Raw genomic sequence first — 13,675 nt, forward strand, 5'->3', positions numbered from 1 at the left:
CAATGATCAGAAGCTGGAACCGGTTTAGGACAGCGGCTGGCTGCACTGGTGAGCTACGAGTCAGGATGCCATGGTAGGTAGCGCCTGCTAAGAGGGATTCAACAAATTACCTGAGGGAGAGCTGCTGTGGGCTAAGCACCTGCGCTGGAGCTGGGGCCTCCGGCCGACGACGGGACACACGACTGACACATGCACTTTGCTGCAGTGCTACGGGCTCCAAAGAGTTAAACACGTCATACTGTGGCTGTGAAATGATTCCCATTAAACTAACTCATCCTTTGGAGAAATGAAGAAAAGAGAAGCCGTAATGGAGATCTAAATTAATAAAATAAGCCTGGCCATCTGGCACCATCTCCCTCCGGATCTTCCCGCAGTCCTGCCCTCTCTGTACCCCTTGCCTTCCCATCTGACAGTCATTAAGAGCACGAAGCACATCTACCCAGACTCACTCTACACATCCTTGGTGTTATTTTAATTAAAGCAGCAGCAAGTTGTGACAGATGATAAGAATTTAAATTCTGATCATTTCCATATGATAAGAGCTTCTCAGCGTGGTAAATAACGCTCTTTCCTTTTCCATTTCTTTTCATCACATTGCCTCATTACTACTACACTGTACACGAGACCTCAATTAAAGGACACATATATCTTATTAGATGGCTTCGTGTATAAAACAGCACTGTACGTAAAGCAAGGTGCCCATCCTGGACTGCCATCTCATTACACAGCACTCTAATAGATACAATGACCCTACTTAAGATTTATTTTCTGCAAGATTTTATGCTGTGACAGTTTCCCAAAATAAAGCTTTCCTAGGATGCTCTTTTTTCAGTCCTAGGAAAGGAATAATAGAAGTCAGCAGGTAGCTTTCCTCCACTTTATCAAAATGCATTGTCCCCATCGGTCCAGCTCAGAAGAGGGATCTTCAAAAATATGACAACAGTTCTGTCCCTGCTTTCAAGGATTTCAGCAAAAGCAGCAGCAATCTTATGGCTTAAGGAAAATTTGTTGATGATGATGTTGTGACTTTGATCTCTTTCTGAAGCTATTGTAGAAACAAAAAAAAAGCCACAGGGGATATTTCAGTGCTTGGCTTATTAGGTGGAGATATTTTAACCCAATTCCCAGCCTAGTAACTAAATTTCAGCTGATTTGTGTTCCTAATTTTTTTCCTAGAATGCATCTCGCTAATTCTGACTGTAAAACTTTGCCCTGATTCCATATATTGTTTCTACCAACTCCCCTCCACCCCCTCTCCTTTAATTACAGTCCTTTCACTTCCACTTCTGGGATGTAAAAATGTTCTCATTTCACCTGAAGTGTACAGTGTTGAGTAAAAAGGTAAGTGTTGAGTAAAAAAGAGGAAGAAGGCATGTTCAGTGTTCCTCCTCCCTAGTGGTCACAACACATATAATGTTATGATTAAAATCTATGTACGATCCTCCTCTCCAGCTCTCCTTGGTAGTTCATTCCAGTGTGACCTCAGAACAAGCTGCTTCTCCTGCCCCCCAACAGCTGCAGGTTTCTTTCCACTCTTCTGCCCTCTTACGTTCCTCTGTGAAACGGCCAAAGGCTGAACCACCTCCCCACTCCCAGAGGAGCCAGGAATTACCAGAACCCCATTTTTCATGCCACTTTTCCCCTTCCTGGTGAAGCCGGTGTCTCAAGGTGTTGCACTTCTCTGCTGAGCCTTGCTCATCTTGGCTGAGGAGGTAGGGACGCGTTTCTGGAACACTACAGATGCTGCTGGCAGAAGCGATGTCATGGCTAGCCCAAACTGAGCTGACTTTGTGTTATTAAATATTAATTTTGCCCATCTCTGCAACTCACCATCTGTCTCACAGGTCCTGACAATGACCCTTCTTCAGTCCAGGTGACTGGTCACCATCCTCCCCAGTGCCTGTCAGGTTCTGCTACCACCCTGCTCCCCATCCCCACCTCCACACACTTTCCACTGCCTCCCGCTCCTCCAGGTCCCTCAGCAGCTCTCACATCATCTGGGCCTGCTGGCTGTCAGGTCACTAAAAGCCAGTCTTGTGCAGCATGTTACTTAACCAAAAAGGACTGGTTTCCCCCCTCTCCTCCTGAAGGATTCTTTTTATATAGATAATAATGGAGATTTTTCTAATACAAACACTTTAAAAAAAAAAAAAAAAAAAAAAAGTCCATGTCTCTGTCACACTTTCTCCAAAGTAATAAATAGTTTATGTAATCAGTCTAGAGGGAGCTTCTGGGAAGCCAGAGGGTCTCTCTCCCCAGCTAACTTCAAAAGGGACAAGAGTTTTAATTGCACTTCACTGTGAGAAAACAAACCGACAGCCCAGTGTCTGACTCAGGTAGGAGACAGTCTCTTCACATGGAGATATAAAGATCTATTATTAGTACAAAAAAAAAAAAAAAAAATCTTATGAATGTTTAAACTTGTATCTTTGGTGCTGAAGTGCTGTGACAAAGCAGTTCCACAGCGCAGAACACTTCTTCAAGAAACAGATAACAAAGACAGGGTGTGCTGAATGCCACGGCAGTGGCACCGGGGCCCAAGAGCCGAGGGGCTATGAACTCCAGAGAACTATCTTAGGTGTCCTTAGGACTCCTGCAAAGGGTCTGCTTGAAACTCTGAAATCACTCGTGCTTCCTATTTTCCCAGAATTCATCTACATTGTTTTAGCATCAAACAGCTATAAAACTTAATTTAAAATGGTATTTATCCACCCTCAGAAGTGTCTCTCTAGTGAGACTGCCATTTCTCCAATTAGTAGGGGATTGAGACCAGCGATACATTTCACAAAACCTACCAAGTGGCTAGCAGCCACTTGCCAACTTTCATTTCTTATCACTGTGTGCTAAAGTCTGAAAACAAGACTTTCCACCAATCACCTGAACACAAAGGGATGTGTAGTTGATATGTTTTTCCTAACCCTGGCTTACTAGCTAGTTGAAGTATCCACAACATTCTCACCAACCTTTAAGAAGCACGTGTATTCTAGGGTTAAATTAATTATTTAAGGCCAAACACCAAACCACCAAACCATACATAATAGGTAACAATTATAAAACAGGATTCTAATGTATAATTAATGTATACAGTACTTTGATTTGAAATGGTAAGCAATAAATTATGTATCTATGAGAGATTAGAAATGTATAGGGAAGTATGTATAAGGACATATATTATGTGTATATAATCACAAGTACCATTTGCTATATTACTATTGACCTATAATTCAACTGTTGACATTATTAAATATATTTATGATTTATTTATTATAAGCGATTAAATTAGTAAATAAATTAGAACTCAAAGCTACACTGTACCACCCCTAGCTTCCCATTTCAATTTTAATCAACAGTGTATGATAGAATTACATGTGGCCTAATCTTTCAAGTGATTTCATTTATAAAAGCATTGGAGGCGCCACATCAGATGTGCTGCACATCTTTTGTACACAAACTGATTACATGTTTCCGTCTTTGTTCTGCAGAAAATGTCAGAAATATGGCATGATGCTTGCTTACTCTTGCAAAAAAGTGTCCTTTGCCATACTAATGAGGACAAATGCCAAACTGCATTGACATTACATGTGTTATACTATTACCTAGGGAAATGCAAGCAGTAACTGAATAGTAAATGGATATTGATTTACAACCCCAGGTGAAATTAAAACAGTCATTCTCAGTGTGGCTGGGTCAGGCTTTTTTAGCCTTCTTTAATAAACAAGAAAAGGTTTGCAAATTCTTTGTGGCAACAGTCAAAATAAAATACACCATGTACACTTAAATTATATTTATACTATCCAAGAATATATAGTAATTGACATGAAGAAGCTGAAGGGGCAAATGAAAAAGATTATTTATCAGGGAGATGGCAAGCATTAACACTAGCAAATGCAAAAGCAAAACAATGCTCAAGACCTATGCTTGATTTGAGTTTTAAACTCCCTTCTCAATATATTAACAAAACATCAAAAAATCACTAAAATTTACACAGAAATACAAGCATGACATCATCAACAATATGCAGTATCATTATTCCTCCTTTTTTGTAGTGAAATGTGTGCATACCAAATCCTCAGGGTCAGTACTGGCTGTGGATATAGCTCTCTGAAACATCAATAAAGGAATGGTAATTCCTTTTCCTAGTGGGAATTATCTTATTATGGCTAACATAGGTTGGAGAACAAATGCTGTGAGTAACAATAGGGGAAATATTCTAAATCTGATAGCTAGGGGAAAAAAAAACTATTGTAAATCAATTCTGAGCCAACAAGAAGTGATTCTATTTTAGGTTCAACATGCAACATTGTAGAAAAGAAAATCTTAAATTACATGATCTGAGAAATATTCAGTTAAAATTAAGTGGAAGGGTAAACAGAATGAAGGTTTTATATACCAAATGCCAAATACTGATTAGCTTTGTAAGTCAGGTGTATCGAACAACAGCTAAAATCATCAGAAATCTTAATTCCGAACACCCCAGAAAGAGCAGCAGCCAGCCTACTTTTTCTAACACTTCCAGCAAGTGTATTACAAAGAAAAGACAGGGGGTGGGGTGGAGAAAGATCTGATCAGTGAAAAATATTTCCTTAGGCATCAACAATATGAAACTGAAGTAACTGTGACATGTCATGCTGAAGCAGACCCTCAAATAATAGATTCACAGCTATATGAAAAACAGAAGAACACAGAAAGAAGTGGAATTTGTAGCTGTAAGGTTCCCACACATTAATGGCACACCTCTCTTTCCTGGAAAAAAGTTTGTTTTCTTTGGATTCCGTGATCTTTCCATGTGTTTTAAAGTTTTCCGGGTGTACAATAGCACATTCACAGCTACTCCTCATTGCAAACACATGCATAGTGTTTGGGCAGATCCACTGTACAGCACATGCATAGAAAGTCTAAGACAGCATCACTTAAAAATTCTGGGGAGGGCTGGAGGCACTGTATGGGCTCTATATAGCACATGTACACCTACTTTTTAGAGGAACTCTTACCCAAATATCTAAGCATCCTAGCTATATGATAAAAATAGGAGAGAAACAGTAAGATTTCCTTCAAATCCAACATGTTCCAAGACAAGTGGAAAATGTCATCACATCTCTAAATTCATAAAATAAGAAAGCTTTAATTAAAAATATTTTCAGGCAAATGAGAATGGAGGTCACAGCCTGATAAAGAAAGCGACTTGCACGTATGTGTTGATGCAAGCAGAAACTGCGTCTACATACACACCCACACACAAATTTGCTTCCAAAGGAAAATGAAGCGCCTCTGCAAATTCAAGGTAAGGTTACATGACAGGCAGATGCTCTCTGGAAGGGACATGAAAGCTTTATTCTCATCATTTACTCCTCTGTCCAAAAATCAGAGACCCATAATACATTTTCTGATGCTCACTAAAAGTAACGCCCAAAGCTCCAAAAATGTGAGAGAAAAAAATCCATCACACTTCTCACTATGTATATTCTATATTGGCAGTTTCCAGACTTTTTGGACAAATAGATCCCTTCAGTTGCAATATTTCTGCTACATCTACCTTATCATCAACCCTGGAATTCATGACTTCATGAATTAATACATTTAAAAACACAACACGCAATACAATTCTATGGATCAGTTGTTGGAAAACACTGCTCTACACTGCAAATATTGAAAACGCTAGCACCAGGGATTGTATTTTGAACCCCGAGGATTAATATATATCTCAATTACTTGAAAAGAAACTTTTATCCCCATGATAGTAAGAAGTGTATAATTAATACAAATACAGAATTGTATAGTAAGCGTATAATTAATTTACTGGCCAACCCTCCTGACACAGAATGTCATTTTTCAGGGCAGACTTCTTTTTAATTATAATATAAATATAAAGTACTGTGCACAGGGAAAACCCAAAGTTTACCTAATTGTGACAGTTTCTGAACTTGCCGTTAACTGCAGGAGGTGGAATCTACAGTTAAAGATCTGTAAAAGTATCAATTCAGTGCTCAATAGCAATTTGCAAAAAAGAACATATTGTATAAATCCCTGGCGACCTCTATGCCTTGAATCTTGTGGGCTCTGCAGGCTTCCTCATCTAAAAATGGAGATAAAACTAAGAGGAAAGGTACAAAGAAAGTCAGCGATGACCAAAGATGAGCCTTTAGCCCGACCCAGTACATCCGCAGTTGCTGTTGCATATAGAACACACACACGCTACCAGGAGTCAAAATTCCAGATAAACATTTACCATTAAACTTATCCATATTTTAAACCAATTAATCTACCCAGTCATTCATATCCTGTGTTACAGGCTATTTCAAAGTTAACTACAGTCCTTGGCATATCAAGCAAGGGAACCAAAAGGAGAAATACACCATTTCTGTTTCCCCCAAGGTTTTGTAGCATTCAAAAGAATTACAAAAAACATTCCCTGTGCTGAAAGCATGTATAGTGACATACACTACCTATTATTTATTTTTACTTAACACAGAGAAAGAGGTAAACCAAACAAAAAGCAGAAAAGAAAGGCAGAAGCAGTACTAAGAAATGCAGAAAATCAGGAGCTCTAACTGTCCTCTCTTCTATGCCAGTGCAGATCAGGAGTGCTGTCATTCACATTGTTTCAACAAAATTACATTCGGCATGGAATAAAAGAGAATTCAAATAGATGACTGAAAAATGCCTGACTGAGTTAAACTGAGGTCCTGTCCTGTAAATGAAGTAGCTCCTCTCTGCAGTCTAACAAGAAACTGTGGACATTTAAGCCCCTTACAGGATGGGGTACATGAGCTGGAAATGCCATTAACGTGTAAACCTGTCATTCTCCTTTTGGTTCTCTGAATCCTGGTGAGGATCGTCAGACCTGCAGCTGACATCATCATATGAAATGACAACAATATTGAAGACTCCTCTTTCTAAATGTCCACGTAAGTAAAAGAAAATCTGTGTTCAACACATTTGAAAAAGCACTTCAAATGATTTCTTAGTCATGTGAATTTTATATCCTTTCTCATTGGTACTATTTTCATGAAAGCAACTCTTCTGAGATCCACTTCAAGGACAACAGAATCTCTACATTAAAGATCTCATAAATTCTCTCCAAGGAAGTATCTTTCTTCCTACATGCATATTAAGAACCGAGAAATACATAACCGATGTATCTTATATGCAACAAGAAATACAACGAACTTTGTATAATTGATCCAGAATTATTCAGAAGTGACTGACTATGCTTTTAGGATTTTAATCATAGCACCTTACAATGAGCAAGCAGATACTTAACTGCTTTATGTGTTTCATTTCCTAAATTAAACTTGTCCATATCATACTATTTTCTCCAAAACTTACACAAATAAAAATGAACTCAGAGAATTATAACTGCTCCCAATTTTCAACTCTGACAAAGTCACTGAAGTTTACCACAAATTAAGGTGTAAAAAGAGACTTTGTAGTTCTGACAATGAGGCAGTCAGTCATGTTGCTCTGCACTAAATTACATTAATCTTGAATCCTCCACGAACAGTAGAGCAATGTGTTCCAAACCATTTCTTTCTTCCAGACTGACAATACTAGCTTTGTGTCCAGCATCTGAACACCAAGAGCAACATTCTCCAGTTGGGTTTTAGCCACATTATCTCCCCTATAATTGAAGTCACACATCTAAAATTTCACAAGATGCTTTGAAAAGTACCCGCATCTTTAATGACCTTTGCTTCAAGAAAGACTAATAAAAACATAAACTGTACAAAAAAAATCATGCGACTATGACTCACATGTGAAACTTATGTTGAAGCATATGTCCTCTTAATCTAGTGCAGAGCTCTTCACCCTAGTTTTATACCAGTTTGGGACACCAGTGGAGTTACACTAGCTGTCCTTGGTCTTAATGTTCTGTTCTTGCTCACACCATGAGGATACTTCTCTGGCATCAGAATAGTACATTAAGATGAAATCCCAGCAATACAGAAATCACCATCAGAAAATATTTCAGGTCACTATTTTGATGCAGAACTGGTTACTTGACTGCTATGCAAAAAGCCACTAGCAGAAAACACTGTTCTATTATTTTTCCATATACGTCCATACATTAGAGCTAAATTACATGATAAGATATTACAGAAATTAGGATCATTAGCAATTAGTTCATTGGTGATCTAAGAAGTAGAAGACAGCACCCTAGATAAAAGAGTAGAGGCAGAAACTTCTCCCCCTTACTGATTTAATTTGAGCAGACTTCCACTCTGCTAAGATGCTAATGATATCACCTGGGCAGCTGCAGATTAGATGAGAACATACTCGATCAGCAAAGACCCAAACAACTCGGAAGAATGACCATTTCTGCTGAGACACAGAGCAGCTAAGGGAGCATTACGCAAACAGAAAATCAGCATCAGATTCAGGCACAGCTAGAGCAACTGAAAAGGTTTCTATTAAACAACATCCTTTCCCCCCCCCAACTATTTTTAATACCTCACTGGCCATGACTTGCAGCAATAATGCTGTTCTCTCAGTTTCCCCATTTTTCAGTGTTAACTTTTAGTTTACACAGAGATATTTCACCTGTCATGCAACCCTTACTGAATCAGTTTCCCACAGTGAGATGTACTGCAAGACTTTGAAATGAGAATCCTTGCCATGTCATTTAAGAGACACTGAACAGAAGTAGCACCTTTTTTCATCCCTTGTTCTAACCTACTTTCCAGGCAGGATCACAAGGTATGAAAATACTTTACTTGCGTGCATGTGGCTTTCACCCTGCCACTAGTCAGCCACAGTCCCGTGCCCTGCCAGATAACATCTTTCAAACTGTTGACAGTACTTGAGGGCCTAAATGAGCAAGAACAGTCAGCCTGATGTCACAGGAACAAAATTTTCTATTTATCCGGATACTGTGTCAAATATAAGTAGCGTCCACCTTAACTTCTACTTACTTGACATAGTTCTAGCGCACAGAAGTCTGAATCCAAGGCAGTCTGTGACAAAAGGCTTCTGTACAAATTATTCTTACAGGACACTTGAAATGTAATGGGATCTTCTCTTCAGGGATACCTTTCTGTATCTATGATTTAATATTTTTTTTCCTGCTGTAAACGCATTTCAAATTTAAAAATGAGGAAGTACAACATGTCTGCAAGTCATAAATAACTTTGATGCTGCAAATAGGAGATTTCTGCCCATGTAAGAAACAGAGCCCTCACCTGTAGACAGTACCTGTAATGATGGAAGAGTGAGATACAGATGACACACCTTTTAAACTTTTGTTCCTACTGCTAGAATTATTAGGACATTTGCCCACAATGAATTAGACTGAGACATCCAAATTAATCTGATCTATGCTACCATAAATTCACCAAACTAGTGTTTTAATTATTATTGCAGCCTCCCTTCTTACTTTAGTTCTGCTTCACAGAGTCAAGACTATATATTTCATTCTCTCACTAATTAGTAGTCAAACTGTAGCTAGATGCACTGTTTGGGTACAGCCAAGTTAAATGGTTGTCCTTTAGCTAGCCATCACTGTAGGGTCTCCCCTCACCCTTATACCAGGATCTCCTTCAGCCTTACTGGCACAACGGCATGCATGCTCACTCCCTAACCCAGTTCTGTCAAAATGTTTTGGTTGAGTTTAAGAACCAACTATTAAAAGTGTTTAAGCTAACCTAGATCATTTTGACAGAACCAGGCTGGTGAACAACTACACATGCTGTTATGCTGGCAGAGCTGAGGAGGCAGTAAATTATGAAGACTAGAAAAGAGGGAAAGTAAAATGCAAAGAGAACATGAATCACCTGTGGTCAAACAATGCACCTGGCTGCAACTCAGTAATGCATTAGTTCATGGGCTTTTGCTACGCTACTCATCTTTGCCCAAATTTTGCTAAACTACTCAAAGGAAGTTTCTGTAGTTGCCCAGCTTCTTGGAAGTTTCCATGAGAGCACAGGACTCACTAGGTCATCTGCACTGCTAACAGTGGGTAACAAGTTGAAATTCCATTTTGGCTTTTTTTTCCAGCTCTGCCTCCATCTCCTGGTTGAAAGTGAGGAGTTTAGGTTTCTCTTTAGTGATGTGTTGAGAATGGTACTTGGCAGGGTGAAGCCCCAACGTGAAAGTCTGCATGCACTTACAAATAGACCAAACTTCATCAAGACTGAATACAAAAGGTCCAAATCAGGCTGTATATACAATAACTGAACTGAAGCCTCATTTTGTCTGAGCACATTAGGAAGAATCTTCCGGGAGTGGAACCATTGCCAAATGGCTCTCCCAGTGAGTAGCTGGTTTGGATGAGTAGAGCTCAGGGAAGTTAATACCCAGTACTGAAAGGAAGCAAGCAGGACAGGACAGAGCAGAGCTGAGAGAAAGGCCGCTGGGGACGGCTGCTCTATAGGCCAAGTAGGGGCTGGCTTTCATAACCAAAAGAAAGCAGAGAGCAGGAGAAAAGCCCTTTGTGATGCTCCGTGGTGAGCCAGTCAAAAAAACAGCTCTTTCACCCAGCATGCTCCCCTCACCTGTTTCATTCCTGCTACTCGTACATGGCTCTGGAATTGGAGGCAAGAGCTGGAAAACAAAAAAATACAATCCCAAAATACATTTTTTCCACATTAAAAATAAAATACTGAAGCCATTGGAGTAGGAAACTGTGGAGACATTCTCCTCATAAAATGCTACTACTTTCATTAAGCCTAGAGAGACTGCCTCTCTGTAAGTGAACTACTACAGTCCTGTATAACAGCTTTAAGTGACTATGCCGAGAAAGATTTGGCCCATAAAGGTAACCATGGAGAAGAAGATATGGGGTCAAGCCTATAAAAACCCATAAAGACTAGACTCCCATCACATAAGGAGAAAATACTGCTTGAAGACTAGGACCAATACGTGCAGCTAGGCAGGAAATGCACCTGCTACAGCTTTGCCAAGTTCAATGGGGCTTCTTGAAAGGAGACGCTGGCTTTTCTCAGTCTCACTGGCAGTGTAGTGAATAAAGAGAACATTTTAAAGAACATGAATCACCTTACCACTTCTGGAAGCACCTTCTTCGCAAGATCATGGATGGCTTTGATCACAATACATATAGATGACAGGAGGAATATAACACCCAAGATAACACAGGCTCTGGGAAAAAAAGAGAAAAATAAAAAGAAATGTTAAGAACGTATTTGGAGTTGTCAACTCCCCCACTGAAGGATAACACACAACAGAATATTAATAATAAAAAAAATCTTAACGAGCTAGAGACTTGAATTAAAGACGACAATGAAAAGAAGTGTTCAGTTCCTCTCTAGTTCTTAAAACCTGGATTATATGTGAGAAGGCAGGGCAGACCAGACGATGTTTCAGAATGAGAGAGAAAGACATGTCTCTTCTGCTCCTGATGATTTACCATAAAGTCCTCTAGAGGTCTGTTTCTCTTTGTTTGTTTTGCTAGGATCTCACATTAGAAATAATAAGGGAACTTCATTCTCTTTACCCAACCAGGACAGATGTTTGGTAAATCTGGTCAGTAGCATAACAGAACCTGAAACATCTGTTTCCTCCCCAAATGTCCAAGAAAAAAGATTTTAAGTGCAGATATAAAAAAAAAAAAACAGCAGGTTAGGTGCATCACTTTGTAGGTTGTCCAAGGGTCTCTCAATACCTAAATAAGGATCAGAGTCTCATCAGATTAGGTGTTGTGCAGAGCCAGACTCTCTATTCACGCTCTGCAGAGCTTACGATACAGTCTTATAAAAAGCAAACAAATGGGTTAATGAAGAGAAGGTAAAGTAACAGAGAATAATTAGCAAAGAATAATTAAGTTTTCCATAAGACACAGGCACAATGAGGCTTACAAAGCACATAATGCATACCCATACTGTAAAAAAGAAAACTCTTGCTTTTGTTCAAACATACAGACCGATACTACTCTGAGATCAAGTTCCTCTTGCCATGAAATACTACAGGATATGAGGCTTTGATTCCCTTTACGCAAACAATAGTAGCCAGCCTTTTACAGTATTGACATATCCATAACTTCATTTTACTAATAACTCTTCATATAAAATTCTATTACTATAGGCAGATATACAGTAAGAGCAATTTTAATGTTTAAAGCATGAAATAATTAAGTGATACCTATATGTAGACTTTTTTCTTCAACAGTTGTATTTCCTTTGTTTGTTATTCATCATTTGGTACCTATCTGTTAGCTCAGTTTATGGATGCTATAATTATTCCAGTAGCATTCTACTATTTTCAACAACTCAGACATCAGGCCATCTGGTGGTTGGCAGCACATGTAATGTTCACATCAAGCTCAATCTAGAGACTGCAGCTGAACTGTCATTGCTCTGCCTAGGTCAGAGGACACAGCTGCAGCAGTCATGTAGGTGAGTAGCTGGTCATTTTATTCCCCCACACAAGCAACACCAAACCACGCTGTGGACAATCCATATAATCCTACAGACAAGTCCTCAGTAAAGGGTCTGCCCTTCTACAGAAGAGTACAGACAACGTAGAGGCTAGCATCCTTCCTAGCAATGGAGTAGTACACTAGATGAGGTACTTATCTCAGGTAGGCAAAACTCTGCCACACCAATTTTAAGAGAGATGTTTAACTCCTTTGCAGTAAATTGCAACACAGTCCTCATTCTTGTTAAACATAACCTGTTGTAAAAAGTAGGCAGAAAAGGCTTGAGACAGTCTGGTTACCCTAGTGTCCTTCCCCTAGACTCAGACGCAAGAACAAAAATCTGGCCTATCATCTGTGATAGAGGAAGAAACTCACAGGATGGATGGATTCTCTGCAATCCTGCAGCAAGAGGTGATTATTAAATGGTAATATGGATGGGAGGAAAGTTCATCTCCCAAAAAGAATGAGTAAAAGTGAAAGTTAGAGGCCTTTCCATTTTCCATTGCATATTTGTAAGCAGGTCTCTGTTCTGCAATAGATTCTTTCAGAGATTTGCAGTTTCGCTCTATCTGAATGAATCACCACACAGACATCGGTCCAGAGCCTCTTGACCTACTTTTGTCAAACTCAAAACTTCTTGGTACAACCTTAATGTATTAGTTCTGTAATATTTAGCACTGCCATAACCCAAGAAGCTTATACTGCACAGTCCTTTACAATAGATTCTGTTGTAATGAATTTTTTGCAGGGGGGGAGGAGGATGAGGTACAGAAACATACTGAAAGTTCTGCTCATTTACCTGGGACAAATGCAGGCATTAGGCAACTTGAACACAGAACTGGTCCACAAAAGTTGGCTGACTTGTCTAAAGCCATTTGCTGAGCCAGTGACAGGCTGACATAAGATACATACACTTCATGCAAGAACATGCTGACATTTCATCCGAAAGCAACGCTGAGACAAGCTTTTCTATCATTCCCAGCAGGCTTAAACCAACATAGCCACAAACCTGTGAGTTGGAAACAACAGATTAAACTTCCTTGTGCCAATACATATTGTTGAATGCCAAGGGTATGGGAAAGAGAAGATGGCAAAGCATCATCACTTCACCTTAGCATACCTTCTATTCCTTGCACACATCTTCCGAGGAAGACAGGCAAACATTCCCTAAGGGCCTGACAGGAGCCTTGCTGGCACAAGTCTAACGTGCGCAGGGAACCAGCATTTGCCCCGACCACTGGCTGGAGTTGGTTCTCACATATGTTGGGAGAGTTTGGGGTTGTGTCTGTAAACTCCAACCACCCAAGC

The 13,675-nt window shown here is 39.5% G+C and overlaps 1 protein-coding gene across 3 annotated transcripts in view; it reads right to left on the reverse strand.

Moving 5' to 3' along the window:
- The window catches only part of TMEM163 (transmembrane protein 163), a 105,645-nt gene that overhangs the window by 10,956 nt on the left and 81,014 nt on the right, over positions 1 to 13,675 (reverse strand). For all 3 annotated transcript variants that reach the window (XM_030016626.1, XM_030016625.2, XM_030016628.1), the window contains one exon: positions 10,995 to 11,091. In XM_030016626.1, the coding sequence (XP_029872486.1) occupies positions 10,995 to 11,091 (97 nt within the window). The remainder of the gene's footprint in view (positions 1 to 10,994; positions 11,092 to 13,675) is intronic.

Source organism: Aquila chrysaetos, chromosome 6 (genome assembly GCF_900496995.4).
Source record: "Aquila chrysaetos chrysaetos chromosome 6, bAquChr1.4, whole genome shotgun sequence".
Lineage (NCBI taxonomy): Eukaryota > Metazoa > Chordata > Aves > Accipitriformes > Accipitridae > Aquila > Aquila chrysaetos.